Source organism: Salmo salar, chromosome 14 (assembly GCF_965601325.2).
Source record: "Salmo salar chromosome 14, fSalSal1, whole genome shotgun sequence".
NCBI lineage: Eukaryota > Metazoa > Chordata > Actinopteri > Salmoniformes > Salmonidae > Salmo > Salmo salar.
The window spans coordinates 67,277,095-67,294,657 of record NC_138304.1 but is presented as its reverse complement, the minus strand read 5'-3'; the positions used below and the strand labels follow the sequence as shown (position 1 = coordinate 67,294,657).

General features: G+C 42.3%; 1 protein-coding gene across 2 annotated transcripts in view; it reads left to right on the top strand.

The window, feature by feature from the left end:
• The first annotated feature begins 5,076 nt into the window (after positions 1 to 5,076).
• Positions 5,077 to 17,563, top strand: part of LOC106570060 (sialidase-1) — a 30,495-nt gene continuing 18,008 nt past the window's right edge. The window contains exons 1-5 of one of the 2 annotated variants that reach the window (XR_001320609.3): positions 5,077 to 5,479; positions 7,046 to 7,235; positions 9,586 to 9,848; positions 11,505 to 11,687; positions 17,259 to 17,478. Coding sequence is in view for 1 of the 2 variants with exons in the window: in XM_014142008.3 (XP_013997483.1) it covers positions 5,384 to 5,479; positions 7,046 to 7,235; positions 9,586 to 9,848; positions 11,505 to 11,687; positions 17,259 to 17,478 (952 nt within the window). In the remaining variant the exon portion in view is untranslated. The remainder of the gene's footprint in view (positions 5,480 to 7,045; positions 7,236 to 9,585; positions 9,849 to 11,504; positions 11,688 to 17,258; positions 17,479 to 17,563) is intronic. The other variant, XM_014142008.3, reaches the window with a different exon arrangement.

Here is a 17,563-nt window from a genome sequence, read left to right as displayed (position 1 = left end):
AAGCTGGTCCATGGTGGTTTATGCTGGCCCATGGTGGTTAGTGCTGGTCAAGCTGGTCTGACCAGCTTGGTCTAGCTGTTCTGACCAGCATAGTTAGCGGGTTTGTCACGTCCTGGCCAGTATAAGGTTAATTGGTATTGTATTTTGGTCAGGACGTGGCAGAGGGTATTCGTTTTATGTGGTTCGGGGTGGTGTGTTTGTTGAAGGGGCATTTGATTTAAGTATTCCGGGGTTTTTGGGCACTGTTTGGTTTTCATAGAATACATGTTTAGTCTAGTGTGTCTGTTTCTATGTTTGGTTAATTGGGGTTGGGACTCTCAGTTGAAGGCAGGTGTTGTCTATTTGCCTTTGATTGAGAGTCCCATATATTAGGGTGTGTTTGTCATTTCTGGGGAATTGTTGTGAGCACTGCTTTTCTTTGGTTTAGCCTGCTGCGCTGTCATGTTGAGTCCTGTTCATGGTTTTGTTTTTTGTTTTTCCAGTGGATACTTTACTTGTTTTGTTAATTAAAGAAACATGAGTGTCCACACTTCCGCTGCGCCTTGGTCCGTCTCTCTCATGTATGACATTTTCAACGATGAGTACGACTTATTCTATGACAGGGTTATTCTGGCTGACCAGCATGGTCTAGCTGGTAAGAATTACTGACTAGCTAGTCATGCTGGTATGCTGGTGACCAGTTTATGCTGGTACGCTGGTGACTATACTGGTCCATGCTGGTCCAGCATGGTCTAGCTGGTCTACAAAACCAGGCCTATCATATTTCCCAGCATGCTCTATTGCAGTTAAATTTTTTGAATGGTTATTGCTATCCGGAATCCTTGCCCTAAACACCTACCCTTACCTTAACCACAACCCTTACCTTTACCTTTACCCTTACCCCAACCATAACCACAACCCTTACCTCACCCTAACCTTAACCCTTACCTTAACCATTTTAGATTTTAACTTCAATGGGGGGTAGGGACTTCTCAAGGATCCCAGATAACAAGTACCTTTTGGAATTATTTTTTTAAATATATTTTTGGTTTATTGTGTTTATGCATGTACATTGATTGATTAATGAATTAATCTTATGCAACACAAAGATAAATAACATGCACTACCTTTCAAAAGTTTGGGGTCACTTAGAAAAGTCCTTGTTTTTGAAAGAAAAGCACATTTTATTGTAATTAAATAACATCAAATTGATCAGAAATACAGTGTAGACATTGTTAATGTTGCAAATGACTATTGTAGCTGGAAATAACATAATTGCAAAAGGGTTTTCTAATGAACAATTAGCCTTTTAAAATTATCAACTTGGATTGCTAACACAACGTGCCATTGGAACACGGGAGTGATGGTTGCTGATAATGGGCCTCTGTACGCCGATGTAGATATTCCATAAATCTGCCGTTTCCAGCTACAATAGTCATTTACAATGTCTGCACTGTATTTCTGATCAATTTTATGTTATTTTAATGGACCAAAAAATTGCTTTTCCTTCAAAAACAAGAAAATTTCTAAGTGACCCCAAACTTTTGAACGGTAGTGTATCAATTTCTATAAAATAATCCAATCTGTTAGGATTTATTGCACCCGTTACTGAAATGGTTGTTCCAGCTAAACCAGCACTAGTCAACAGCATATGCTGGTGACCATCATGACCAGTCTGTCGGTCTATGCTGGTTTTCAGCAGGGAATATATATAAAATTGAATTTTATTGCCCATATACAGTTGAAGTCGGAGGTTTACATACCTTAGCCAAATACATTTAAACTCAGTTTTTCACAATTCCTGACATTTAATCCTGGTAAATATTCCCTGTCTTAGGTCAGTTAGGATCACCACCCTGTTTTAAGAATGTGAAATGTCTGAATAATAATAGAGAGATTGATTTATTTCAGCTTTTATTTCCTTCATCACATTCCGAGTGGGCCAGAAGTTTACATGCACTCAATTAGTATTTGGTAGCATTGCCTTTAAATTGTTTAACTTGGGTCAAATGTTTCGGGTAGCCTTCCACAAGCTTCCCACAATAAGTTGGGTGAATTTTGGCCCGTTCCTCCTGACAGAGCTGGTGTAACAGTCTGGTTTGTAGGCCTCCTTGCTCGCACATGCTTTTTCAGTTCTGCCCACAAATTTTCTATAGGATTGAGGTCAGGGCTTTGTGATGGCCATTCCAATACCTTGACTTTGTTGTCCTTAATAAGCCATTTTGCCACAACTTTGGAAGTATGCTTGGGGTCATTGTCCATTTTGATGACCCATTTGCGACCAAGCTTTAACTTCCTGACTGATGTCTTGATGTTAATTCAATATGTCCACATAATTTTCCTCCCTCATGATGCCATCTATTTTGTGAAGTGCACCAGTCCCTCCTGCAGCGAAGCACCCCCACAACATGATGCTGCCACCCTTGTGCTTCACGGTTGGGATGGTGCTCTTCGGCTTGCAAGCCTCCCCCTTTTTCCTCAAAACATAACAATGGTCATTATGGCCAAACATTTCTATTTTTGTTTCATCAGACCAGATGACATTTCTCCAGAAAGTACGATCTTTGTGCCCACGTGCAGTTGCAAACCGTAGTCTGGCTTTTTTTATGGCGGTTTTGGAGCAGTGGCTTCTTCCTTGCTGAGCGGCCTTTCAGGTTACGTCGATATTGGACTCATTTTACTCTGGATATAGATGCTTTTGTACCGGCTTTCTCCAGCATCTACACAAGGTCCTTTGCGGTTGTCCTGGGATTGATTTGCACTTTTCGCACCAAAGTACGTTCATCTCTAGGAGACAGAACGCGTCTCCTTCCTGAGCGGTATGACGGCTGCGTGGTCCCATGGTGTTTATACTTGCGTACTACTGTTTGTACAGATGAACGTGGTACCTTCAGGCATTTGGAAATTTCTCCCAAGGATGAACCAGACTTGTGGAGGGCAACAATTTTTTTTCTGATGTCTTGGATGATTTCTTTTGATTTTCCCATGATGCCAAGCAAAGAGGCACTGGGTTTGAAGGTAGGCCTTGAAATACAACCATAGGTACACCTCCAATTGACTAAAATGATGTCAATTAGCCTATCGGAAGCTTCTAAAGCCATATCATTTTCTGGAATTTTCCAAGTTGTTTAAAGGCACAGTCAATTTAGTGTATGTGATACAGTGAAATAATCTGTCTGTAACCAATTGTTGGAAACATTACTTGTGTCTTGCACAAAGTAGATGTCCTAACAGACTTGCCAAAACTGTTGTTTGTTAAAAATACATTTGTGGAGTGGTTGAAAAACGAGTTTTAATGACTCCAACCTAAGTGTATGTAAACTTCCGACTTCAACTGTATCATTGAGGTCAAAATCAATGTAAGCATAATGGCCTTGGTTCATCTCTCTCGACCGCACCTGCTGTCTCGACCTCTGAATTCTCTGCTATGAAAAGCCAACTGACATTTACTCCTGAGGTGCTGACCTATCGCACCCTCTATAACCACAGTGATTATTATTTGTACCTGCTGATCATCTATGAACATTTGAACATCTTGAAAAATGATCTGGCCTTAATGGCCATGTACTCTTATAAACTCCACCCGGCACAGTCAGAAGAGGACTGGCCACCAGTCAGAGCCTGGTTCCTCTCTCTTCCTAGGTTCCTGCCTTTCTAGGGAGTTTTTCCTAGCCACCGTGCTTATACATCTGCATTGCTTGCTCTTTGAGGTTTTAGGCTTGGTTTCTGTATAAGGACTTTGTGACAACTGCAGATGTAAAAAGGTCTTTATAAATACATTTGATTGATTTGATTGATTCAAGGTAGAAAAAGTAAAGTCTTGAACTTTTGAATTCAGATTTGTGTTAATGCAGACTTTTTAGGGCAAGAACATGCAATCTGATTCGGTCAGTGCTATTCGGTATAGCAAATACCCATCCGATTCAATGCTTCCCCCTTCGCAGTTTTGTTTATTTATTTGCAGTATTTGACGAGTTAGTCATGTGCGGGCTTGTTTAGATTTTTTTGTGCTTCTGTGGATCAGAATGAGCGTGCATTGTGTCTTGACCAATTTGATAAGTTTGAAGTGTAGTGTGTGTGTGTTTCTTCGGAACAGGGCACCCCTCAAGGGGCTTATTTGAGGCGTCTCGTGGGAAGTCGATTTTGAAGAGATTAAAAATATTCCTGGAGTGATTGAAGCACGTCGGATGAATCGTGTGGTGAATGGTGAAAAAGTGAAGAGTATCTGTTTTGTTTTTTGATATGGAGTCTCTCCCTACTCAGGTGCAGTTAGGGTATTTTAACAGAGCATTTATCACAAGAATGATGCAGTGTGATCATTGTAAAGCTTTTGGTCATGTATCAGGTGTTTGCAGAAGAGAGAAGCAGATATGTCCAAGTTGTGGAAAAGATCACATTATGTCTTTTAAAAGTGAGGAAAATGTGACATTTTGCAATTGTGGTGGGAACCATGAAGCCACGTATTTCGAATGCCCCACAACGGTGATAGATAATGAGGTGGCCAAAGTCAGGGTTGTACAGAGCATTCCATATGCAGCAGCTGTGAAAAGGGTTGAAGGTTTGAATGGTGCTCCTGAAGAGTCCAGGGTGGTGGATAGGCCTACACTGCAGGCTGCAGGAGTTGCCTTTCACAAGCAGGATCCTGATATTTTAAAGGTTAAGAAGGTGGGCTTTGTGGCCTTTATAGCTATGGTAATTAATTGCACTGCCAAGGTGGGGAGAAGGTCCAGGAAGATAGAAATCATAGTGGAGCGGTTCCTGGTGCTGAAAGATTTCTCACTGAAGGAGTTACTGGAATATTGACACAAGCCGTACCATTCTCTCAGGTTCTAGAGCCTGAGAAGGGAGATATGGAGAATTAAAAGAAGGAAGAAGTGGGAAGTTTTGTTTTTTGGCAATGTACTATTTTAATTGGGGTGGATTGTTAGTTTCACTATTATGTATGGATTTATTTGTATTTTTTGTGATTAAAACCAGTCCTCCTGAGTGGCATAGTGGTCTAAGGCGCTAGAAGTGTCACTACAGACCCTGGTTTGTTCCCAGGCTGTTTCACAACCGGCTGTGATCGGGAGTCCCATAAGGCGGCGCACAATTGTCTGGGTAGGGGAGTGTTTGGCTGGAGGGTAGGCCGTCATTGTAAATAAGAATTCGTTTTTAACTGACTTGCCTACTTAAATAAAAAAGTCCAGTTGGTGGCGGCAATACAGCTTTTTGGGTTGTAATCCGCCATAAAACCCACAGAAGACGACGACGACGAAGAAGAAGAAGTTAGTCATATGACCACGGTGTTTATGGTTTCGGTGAGGAGGAAGTGGTTGCTGTTTATTCGTCTACAGTTTTGCTCTGATTCCATAGTATCACAACGTTCTTCGTCAAAGAACGGCCGAGAGAATACTGAAACAGCATGGTCACAAGGGCTGGTTTGATGGGGGTACGAAGCCGACTCGCAGTACTTTTCTCAGTTGTGCTATCGCCAAGTCTATGCACCTCTTTTGGCCAGGTAGGAAACTTGTCAGGTATTTTGACCGGTTTGTAAGGCATGGGTTGTATTCCTGAGTGTTTACCAGAATTTTTAGCTTGAGTCTGATAATTATCTGTACAAAACCGTTAATCTGAACTTGTTGAGTATAAAAATACTAGCTTGATATGTTTTCCGGGTTATTGAAATACTTTGCAAATGTAACTTCTTTCTATGTGTGAACTGTAATGGTCTATTCATTCCTTTTCCATTGTAGTAGATGCTCCTTGTGAGTGCATACATTTTCATACAGGTCCCCCGTGGGAATCAAACCCACAACCCCAGCATTGCAAACACCATGCTCTACCAACTGAGCCACATCATCACAAACCACTTGATGTCTCGATGTACTCAATTACTGTATTGTGCTTTGTTTTTTGTTTTTTCATGGTGACAGAAAGTCTGCAGGTACAAACCTAGACGACCAGCCTATGTACAACACAGTAATGTACATTTAGATTAAGTGGTTTGTAAGGATGATACATTTAATACTGCACAACAAGTGGTTGTTTTCCCTGTTATTTGATCAAGAAAAATATTACATTTTATGGGGTTGATTTGTGTCTTTGTCCATAACTTTGCACCTTTTGATGTAAATGTTTGAGGACAGGGTTTTGTTCTTTTTGGATTCCATCAGAATGACAATCGCAGAGAAAGGGACAGGGCAACAACTATTACATCCAACTATTGAATCCTGCAAGATTCTGTTCTTAGTTATATAACTACCTTTTTTGGGAAAACAGTGAGTCTAAAAAATATATTTTTGCCTTCGCTACAGATGTCTATCGGTCCGCTGATACTAGTAAAGGCCCAGTGCATTACTTTGTATGGATGTTTTTATTATTATTCTGATTTTTCAAGGGGTGCCTTAGCACCCTCAGCAACCCTACTTCCTGTGGCTATGCTGTGTAGGCTTGAGTGTGAAGTCTCCTATACAGTGCAGAATTCTACACAGCTTTGCAAGATATAGCCAATCTATTTTGTAGATTGTTTACTGTAAGAACGCATAGCAGTATAATGATTTTGGGTGTGATAATGTTGTGGCGCGAGGGCTATTATCTCTGTAACCAACACTGCAATAGACTTGCGCTGTAAGTTTGCACTAACAGGCCGTTGCAAAGCTAAGCGACCTAAACAATCCAACATAACCTCTTGCACCTCTACATTTAGTAATCCATCCTGTGTTTTAATAGCAGATACGTTAACTTGCTGAATTGGTGGCATACAATATGTGAACAAGAGTAACACTTGTTCTGAAGGATCATGTCACTTGACATTACAGTTAATGATGTCATACGTTAGTGAACTTGGGTGGCACAGAGAATTATTTTTATGGACACATCCTGTTCATCTTGTTCTGTCACTGTCACATGCTGTCTTTTTATAATGGGCTCTGTCAGCAGTTATTTTTGGCTAAAATCCAAGCTTCTTCCAAGAGGGAACTTTGCGGTTTGCTTTTTGCCCACTCAGTTTCCCCTGGCCTAACCTGGCAAGTGGCTACATCTGCCAAGCAGTGAGCCAAATGAAGTCTCTCTTTCTCTCTCCCAGATTGACCCCCTGGTCTATGATGAGCAGTTGCTGTGGGTGAGTGGCGGGGCAGGGGCGGTGAACACTTACCGGATCCCACTGCTCTCCTTCACCCCCAAGGGCAGTCTGCTTGCCTTCGCTGAGGGCCGGAAGAAGTCCCCCAGCGATGTGGGGGCCAAGTTCCTTGCCATGCGACGGTCCACAGACAGAGGTAGGCAGGCAGAGCGAGCAGACAGACACAGTAATGCAGGGATGGGCAACTTTGATGGGGTTGGCAGCCCCCCCCACCCCCCCCCAAAAAAATGTGGCCACATCGTGAGGGGCCACAGTGGCTCACAGGTCTGCGTACCCACATGCAGTCAGTAAGCCTTTTGACAGCAAAACAAATCCTGCAATTCTACATATTTTGCCATGGGGCGTGGAGAAAATGTTGCAGTTTTATAGCAAGTTTGCTGCAATTCTACACATTTTGCCATGAGGTGGAGAGAATTTAGCAAAATTATAACTAATTTCATGCAATTATACTCATTTTGTTATCGGTCGGAGAGAAAAATGTGCAGTTTTACAGCTAATTTCCTGCAACTGTACACATTTTGCCATGGGGAGGGGACAAATGTTTGCAGTTTAATATGCTATCTGATGATCAATGGGGCCCCCCCATTTGGTAATTCAACCATGATTACTACAAGTTTAGATAGTTAGCTGGCCGCTAGACTTACCAAATCAAAACATTTTTTGCTGACATGGGCTAATTGACTGACATAACAATGATGAGAACATGCCATGTGGGGAATTGTAATTGGCTCGTTTCAGCTAGTTTTATCTTGTTCTTGATACCATGTCTTGTTTTGAGGTGTTTTTACCGATTTTTATTTTATTTTTTATTTTTTTCCATGTCAACGCTAATATGGCTCAAATTCACTAGCTAGGTCAGCAATGACTGTAACGATGCATTTGACAGACACCAAGTGCTCATTGTGCAAATTGTATTTATGTTTTCAAAAAACATTGGAGACGAAATATATGTTGTCAACAATCTATGCCAACCCGGCCTGTTTTGCCCAATAGTTGCTCACGTTGGAAAACGAGGAGAGGTTTGGTTGTGGTTCAAAGTTCACTGCTGCCCTTACTCTGTTACTGCTTACAAATTGGATCATAACTCTACAAGTATCAGAAATCCCACTCTGGAACTTTTGATATGTCCGTAGAGTATATTATGTTCAACAATATATTAAACATTTAGCAAAATCAAACAATACATTTTTTTCAATATTCATGTTTATATTTTTCAATATTCATAAATGAATGTTTCAAAAATGTTTAATCAAAATACCATTCCTATTACAGAGCAAGCGGTAAAGCTTTATGACACCACTGTATGCTTTGTAGCACCTACAGAATAAACACTATGGAGTGTGTTAAAGGAGGCCTGGGTAAGGTCAATATGACATAAATATGCCAACTTTGAGTCATTATTGGTCAATTATGCTTTTAGATATATATGTCAACAATCCTTCCTCAAAATGAATATTCTATGGATTACATTTTGTTAAAATCCCCCAACTCATGGTATTTTTTTTGTCTGGGTTTTGTGAGGAATAATTCTAATAGGAAATTCCAGGTGAACAAAAAGGAAAGGAGAGCAGTAGCAGATAAAATAAATCAATCTTGTTTATTACAAGCTGCAACAGGAAGACACTTCCAGCACAGAGCAGAGAAAATGTCTAACTGGCCTTCTCTGATCAGGCTCTTCTATCTTAAAGGCCCATTGCAGATGATAACTTTATTTTCCTGTTTTATATTTATTTCCACACTGATGTTGGAATAATTATGATAATATCCTTTCAGTGTAAGAGCTGTTTTGATATTGAAATAAAAAGGGCTACATTGGACCTTTTTAAATCAAAGCTGCAAATCTTCACTTGAAGCTCCAGTGGATCTGTTTTTATCTGGATATCAAATCATTTCTGGGTAACAATTGAAGTACCTTACTGTGATTTGTTTTCAATTAAAATGGTCAAAGCTAGCTTCTAAGCAAAAAGCCATTTCTCATGCAAGAATTTTGCTAGGACTGTCTGGGGGTGGTCTGAGTGGGTAGGGGAAAAGGAGCAGTTTGAGGGGATTTGATTGATCTGGCCTGGGTGCCCGGATTGGCGTATTTTGCACAGGGTAAAAGTTGATTGCATTAGTTTTGGAACCCGGCGGCCTTCAGTCTGGCATCAACCACTATCAACAGATATGAGAATAATCCATAACAAGTCTAGTGACCATCAACCCGCACATTGAGTGTCACAAATGGTACACTGGAAATGATGTATTACAGAAACTCCAAATATGCTAAACATTGTGTTCACTCGAAATTAAATATGAACTTTTATGTTAAATATTCCCATTTCAGACAGGACAGAGAAACACAGACATTCGTATTTGAATTGACATTGCTTTTTATCAGTGAATCTTCACTCCAGTGCATTTCATTTACAGCACTCTACTTATGACTGATACTTTCCTCCTCCCTTTGTCTCTCTCTCTCCCTCCTCTATATCTCCCCTCCACCCTAGGTGCCACGTGGTCTCCCACCACCTTCATAGTGAACGATGGCTTCCTGGCTGACGGACTGAACCTTGGTTCAGTGGTGGTGGATGAGGAGACTGGCTCTGTGCTACTGATCTACTCTCTGTGCTTCCACCAGTACCAGTGTGACCCCGCCAGTATAATGCTGGTGGAGAGCATGGACGACGGACTCCGCTGGAGCCCACCAAGGAACCTCTCGGTCCAGCTGGGGGTCAAGAACTTCCTCCCTGGGCCCGGCTTCGGCATTCAGGTGGGTCACCATCATCCAAGGCTTTCAGACTTCTCTTCATCTCCCCTTATTCCTCTCGCTCTTAGAGTCAATTTATATAGTTAATTGAATTAATACATATACACTGAACAAAAATATAAACACAACATATAAAGTGTTGGTTTCATGAGTTGAAAGAAAAGATCCCAGAAATGTTCCGTACTCACAAAAAGCTTATTTCTCCTTTGCCAAGATAATCCATCCACCTGACTGGTGTGGCATATCAAGAAGCTGATAAACAGCATGATCATTACACATGTGCACCTTGTGCTGGGAACGATAAATATCTACTCTAAAATGTGCAGTTTTGTCACACAACACAATGCCACAGATGTCCAAGTGTAATTGGCATGCTTACTGCAGGGATGTCCACCAGAACTGTTACCAGAGAATTGAATGTTAATAACATCGTTTTAGAGAATTTGACAGTACGTCCAACTGGCCTTACAACCGCAGATCACGTGTAACCACGCCAGCCCAGGACCCCCACATCCGGCTTCTTTGACGGCAGGATCGTCTAGGACCAGCCACCCGGACAGTTGATGAAACTGTAGGTTTGCACAACCAAATAATTTCTGCACAAACTGTCAAAGCTCATCGGCGCGCTCGTTGTCCTCACCAGAGTTTTGACCTGACTGCAGTTTGGTGTTGTAACTGACTGTACCGGGCAGATGGCAGACATTGTGTACGGTGTCATGTGGGTGAGCGGTTTGCTGATCTCAACATTGTGAACAGAGTGCCCCATGGTGGGGTTATGGTATAGGCAGGCATAAGCTATGGACAACAAACACAATTGCATTTTATTGATAGCAATTTGAATGCACAAAGATACCGTGACGAGATCCTGAGGCCCATTGACGTGCCATTCATCTGCTGCCATCACCTCATGTTTCAGCATGATAATGCACGGCCCCATGTCGCAAGGATCTTCTGTACACAAGTCCTGGAAGCTAAAAATGGCTCAGTTCTTCCATGGGCGTATAGTCACCAGACAATGTCACCCATTGAGCATGTTCGGGATGCTCTGGACCGACATGTACGACAGCATATCCCAGTTCCTCCCAATATCCAGAAACTTCGCACAGCCATTAAAAAGCACTGGGACAACATTCCACAAGCTACAATCAACTCTATGTGGAGGAGAGGCAAATGGTGGTCACAACAGATACTGACTGGTTATCTGATCCAAGCACCTACCTTTTTTTTTTTAAAGGTATCTGTGACCAACTGATGCATCTCTTGTTTTTCTCAGTCATTTGAAATTCATAGATTTGGGCCTAATGAATTTATTTCAATGGACTGATTTTCCTTATATGAACTAACTCAGTGAAATTGTTGTATGTTGCGATTTTTATTCAGTGTAGTTTCCCCCTCTTTATTTGCCTTCTCTACCGACCTATGACGAGAGCTCCTTTGTATTTCCTTCCTCGTGATTCCATTGCTGACGTAGCCTACTTTTGTGTTGTCAATTATGAGGCCAATTTCTATCATCATAACCCTAACCCTTATATTGTGTATAATAATAAACCTTAGTAATAAATATTGGGGTCAATGCACCAAGGTCAGTCGTTTTGATTGAACTGTTGTGCTTTGATAGAGTACACTATTTTGACTGTCCCTCCATGTCTCCGCTCACAGAAGCACTACCCTCCTGCTAAGGGGCGTCTGGTGGTGTGTGGACATGGCACCCTGGAGGGTGACGGGGTCTTCTGCATTCTGAGTGACGACCACGGACGAAACTGGAAGAATGGCGCCGCGCTGAAGAGCATCCCCTACAACCAGCCCAAACAAGACCTGGACTTCAACCCAGATGAGTGCCAGGTAAAGCTAACCAGGGAGGGAGTGAGCAGGAATGAAAGGATGGCACACAGTACAATAGCCGTGTAGTTATTAGGCTGGTGGGAGGAGCTATAGGAGGAGGGCTCATTATAATGGCTGAAATGGAATTAATGAACTGGTATCAAACTTATGGATACTACATGTTTGACTCTGTTCCATTAACTCCATTCCAGCCATTACAATGCAGTGGCGGTTGTAGACCATTTCAACTGGGGGGGCCAAGCTGCGGCCAGTTGTACTGTTAGAGGGGCCAGTTACATTAGACGTTATTGTTGTCATATCATTTTCTTCACTGCATTGCAGGCATTAGCAGGCAAAAGACCATGTTCATAATCATCATCGTTGCCACTGTCTAATAACGATGTAAAAAAAGAACGATAGCAAAAATTACTTATGTAAAAATTATTTCATTTAGTGTTACAATGAGCCTGTCCTCCTATAGATCCTCCTCTGCCATTAGGCAACCCTCTAGTTTTACTAGTCTGTAGTTTTACTAGTCTGGTACTAGTTTCATAATTATTTTATTTAACCTTTTATTTAACTAGGCAAGTCATTTTAATAACAAATATATACATCAATGATGTTTCTCTTGCGGCTGGTGATTCTCTGATCCACCTCTACGCAGACGACACCATTCTGTATACTTCTGGCCCTTCTTTGGACATTTTGTTAACTAACCTCCAGATGGGTCTCCTTCCGTGGCCTCCAACTGCTCTTAAATGCAAGTAAAACTAAATGCATGCTCTTCAACCAATCGCTGCCCACACCTGCCCGCCCGCCTAGCATCACTACTCTGGACGGTTCTGACTTAGAATATGTGGAAGAGAGAACACAGTAGACGGCATCCGTCAAACGAGGGATTTATGACCTATTTTATGGGTCACGTGGTTACGCCCATATATGTACACCCTGTCCTTCCGTTCTCACGCTCTCGAGTGAGTGCTTATTTAACCAGATAAACAGATGCACTATGTTAAAGCTTACATCTGTCATGATGATTGACGTGTAGTGACCTCGTTGAACCGTGGAATGGGTTTGAACATTTCAAAGAGTATGGCCCCCTTGTTGTAGTGAACTTAGGGCCTGGCTGTTGTATATGAAAACAGTAATGTCTGGGGGTATTGGACAGCCGCAGTATAAGTAAGAGCTGTGAACACTAAATAAGAAATTAAAATAAACCCAGACCACTAAAGAGGAAATTTAACATGTCTCCTAGACAAATTGTAGGTGTACTGTGTTCCTCGTGTCAAGAACACATTGACAAAACAATCGAAGACATTCTTTGGGAAGCCCCTGATTTGTTTTAATGGAGTGCTGGATATGAGTGACGGCCATATGGGTTACATTTTCCAACCAGACGATTCAACGGTGAAGATTTTCACAAACAGCGGCCACGGCACCCTTTTTCAAACAAAAGCAGGGAGTTTTTCTCCTGCGCTGCGGATGAGAGAGTGGCTTAAAATACGGCTGGTGCTATGCCAGATCAAACAGGCCCTGAGTGGGACAACCCTGCCTGGGTACGCACTGGAAGAGGAAGTCTGCAGGTGAGATGATTTGAAAGCCATAAGAATCGATCTATCGATCTATCGATCTATCGATCTATCGATCTATCGATCTATCGATCTATCGATCGATCGATCGATGCTCTTATCCAGAGCGACTTACAGTAGTGAATGCATACATTTCATAAATTGTTTTATTTATTTTTTCTGTGCTGGCCCCCCGTGGGAATGGAACCCACAACCCTGGTGTTGCAAACACCATGCTCTACCAACTGAGCTACGGATGCTGGCCAGGTGGGACGCTACCGTCCCACCTGCCCATAAGAAGTTAAGTTAACCCCCACTGCCGCCACCACCTCATCCTCTAATACCCAACTGTTGAACTTTCGGGGCCTGTTTTTCCAACGGACCAACAACCATTTTTTACCCTTTTTTTTCTCTCTTTTGATCCAGAATCTCCTCCACGTGAAAGACTTTGTCTTTACCCAGCTGTACCTTCTGGAGTTCCTTCTCATAAAAGGCACCCTCTATAAGCTCCCAATCATCATAATATTTTAACTTGTGGACAGGGGGTATACGTGGTAGACATTCGGTAACTGTGAAACTCTACGCTGTAACCTTTTTTGTCAAACACCCCTCAACTTGGATATACGTACCAAGTCCCCCACCATGAATTTAAAATCTATTTTCTTACGGCGAAGGGGGAACAAACCATACAGATTTTTAGACTTAAAGAGTTTTCAGAAGAGACCTCGGAGGGCTTCATCTGTATACTCTTATGGTAGCTGTAGTTGTAACCCTTTACTAAATCTTGAACTATATCCACATATCTATGGGTGTTGTGAGCTGTAAAGTATTTCCACATCCTCTCCTTCAAAGTTCTGTTAAAGCGTTCAACAACTGAAGTTTTCAAATCCGAACCTGTAGCAAAATGTACGATATTGTGCTTCTTCATGAGTTTCTGAAAAGTATTATTAAAAAATTCTTTACCGCCGTCAGTCTACACTTTCTTGGGTGCTTCTCCTTCAGGAAAGCTTCATTGTATTTGTTGTCGTCCACCAGTGCGTGGCATATTTCTTTGAGTTTCTCGTGGATGTAGATCACCTCCTTCAGTTCATGTTTAAAGACTTGGTTAGACTGTAAACCCTGAGAATAGATGGCACAAGACCCATAGACTCCAGGGCTCTGACCATCGATGGTATAAAGCGGCTGGACCACAGTCTTTTCACCAGCTCCTCAAAGTGGTTGAAGAAGTGGTACTTGGGTGGGTCATATAAACACAGATGTCATCACAACCTTGGCATTTTTCTCTTATATACTCTCCAATCACACATCTAAAAGTGTGGCTACAGAGGCCTTGATGGTGTCCACAAAAATAGTACTGACCACCCCATCAAACACATCCTCAGGCTGTGTACATGTAGGGGGTGTCAGGGGGCTTGCATGGGGGGAGTAGAAAGGATGGCTGTGAGGCATAGAGTACTTAGGGTCTGGTACCCATGACGTATCGGAGTCCTGAGATGGTATGAATATCCATGGTATATGCTGAAATGAAGAACCAGAGGCTTTATGGTCACCCCTTTTATTGTTGAACCATTCCTTTGGTATCGGGGCATGGTTAACGTAACAGCCACATACTTCGTTTTTTTCAGGGGATGACCCTTCTGGGGGTTCCTTTGAATCATAATCCTTTGGCTTCGTAAATATCATGCACTTCCTTAGTTGAACAATGCTCTGCCGTTGTTGGCGCTGTACAAAAAGAGCATCCACTAACTCTAACATTTTCAATTCCATTATATCCCAACTTTTAAAAGGAATAAGCATACGCAACCTAAAATCCCCAGTCACGGATGTTATCGTTGCGGATTTTCTCGTTGCTGATCTAGAACTCCACGCACACACATGGAAGTCCATTCTTTCTTTGTATTTTCACCCAATTAATATTCTTCCTGAGGAGTCGGGCACCTTCCCAATGGGTCTCGTAGCCCGTGAACAAGCTATACTCCTTTGTGATAACTCTCAGTTTGGGACACACCACCTTGCGAAACACATGCCAGTCTTCAAGCCTGTAGTCCACTCCTAAAGTCTGGTCTGTATATTCTTCTCCTTCGGCTACGGTATAGAGTTTCACTCTATAGGCCGGGTAATCAAACAGATAACCCCAAAGCTGTCCATTAGACATCAACACTTGATCTTTCAACACCGTTGCGGCGGTATTTGGGTTCTATACATATTTAGAAAATGCTTTTTTGGAGCATCGTATATATTGATGCTTTATACTCTTCCCTTTCTCTATGTTTTAACCGGCCCTGCTTCCGTTGTTACGATCATCACGTGTGTGTCAGTGATCACAAAATCAATGTTTAATTTCTTCTTTAGTGTTCTGGGGTTTATCGAGGTCGCTTGTAGTGTTCACAGCTCTTACTTATACTGCGGCTCTCCAATACCCCCGGACATTACTGTTTTCATATACAACAGCCTGATATACAACATATTATTTAAGTTCACTACAACAATGGGGCCATACTCTTTGAAATGTTCAAACCCATTCCACAGTTCAACGAGGTCACTACACACCAATCATCATGACAGATGTAAGCTTTAACATAAACAGATGCACTATCTGGTTAAATAAACACTCACTCGAGAGCGTGAGAACGGAAGGACAGGATGTACATATATGGGCGTAACCACATGACCCATAAAATAGGTCATAAATCACTCGTTTGACAGATGCCATCTACTGTATTCTCTCTTGTGAATAACTACAAATACCTAGGTGTGTGGCTAGACTGTAAACTCTCCTTCCAGGCTCATATTAAGCATCTCCAATCCAAAATTCAATCTAGAATCGGCTTCCTATTTCACAACAAAGCATCCTTCACTCATGCTGCCAAACACAGTCAGTTTTACGAGGGTATCCTACCGATCCTTGACTTCGGCGACGTCATTTACAAAATAGCCTCCAACACTCTGCATCCTATTTGCTGAGTAGTCTATCACAGTGCCATCCGTTTTTCGTCACCAAAGCCCCATATACTACCCACCACTGCGATCTGTATGCTCTCGTTGGCTGGCCCTCGCTTCATATTCGTTGCCAAACCCACTGGCTCCAGGTCATCTATAAGTCCTTGCTAGGTAAAGCCCCGCCTTATCTCAGCTCACTGGTCACCATAGCAGCACCCACCCGTAGCACACGCTCCAGCAGGTATATTTTACTGGTCACCCCCAAAGCCAACTCTCCCTTTGGCCGCCTTTCCTTCCAGTTCCCTGCTGCCAATGACTGGAACGAATTGCAAAAATCACTGAAGCTGGAGACTTATCTCCCTCACTAACTTTAAGCATCAGCTGTCCGATCAGCTTACTGATCACTACACCTGTACATAGCCCATCTGTAAATAGCCCACCCAACTACCTCATCCCCATATTATTTATTTTAATTATATATTTTTTGCTCCTTTGCACCCCAGTATCTCTACATGCACATGCATCATGCCAGTTTTTATTTGCGAAATTGTAATTATTTCGCCACTACGGCCTATTTATTGCCTTACCTCCCTAATCTTACTTCATTTGCACACACTGTATATAGACTTTTCTATTGTGTTATTGACTGTGTTTGTTTATTCCATGTGTAACTCTGTTTGTCAAAATGCTTTGCTTTATCTTGGCCAGGTGGCAGTTGTAAATGAGAACTTGTTCTCAACTGGCTTACCTGGTTAAATAAAGGTGTAAATAAATAAATAAAAATTATTATTTAAAATGACGGCTTACCTTGTGATACCTTTGCTTTTGTTCTGGTTTTATGCAGTAGTGCTGTATACTGATTACAATGCAGTTCCTCAACTTTTTTTGTATCAGGGACTGGAAAGCTATAGTAGCTAGTCCTTGTAGGACAACTTAAATGAATTAATCTGAGTAACAACCATCAGTATCCCTTGATGATAAGTGCTTGAGAAACACCGTATTAGCTTTTATCACTTAAAGCCCATGATCGGGCTCACCTCAGTTCCTCAATCAAACTCCTCTCTCCCCCCCCTCTCCTCCGTAGCCTGTAGAGATGGAGGATGGTAGCATCGTCATCAACGTGCGCAACCAGAACAACTACCACTGCCGCTGCCGCATGGTGATGCGCAGCCTGGACGGGGGTGAGACGCTACCCATGGAGCAGCTGTTGTTTGACTCCACCCTGATAGACCCTGTGGTAGCGGCAGGGGCGCTGCAGAAGGAAGGCGTGATGTACTTCACCAACCCAGCTCACAGTACTCACAGTAAGGACAATGGGATGGGGATGGGGCCCTCTGGTGGACAGAGTGGGTAGGACAGGGGAATAGTGGTGAGTTATTATTTTTTACT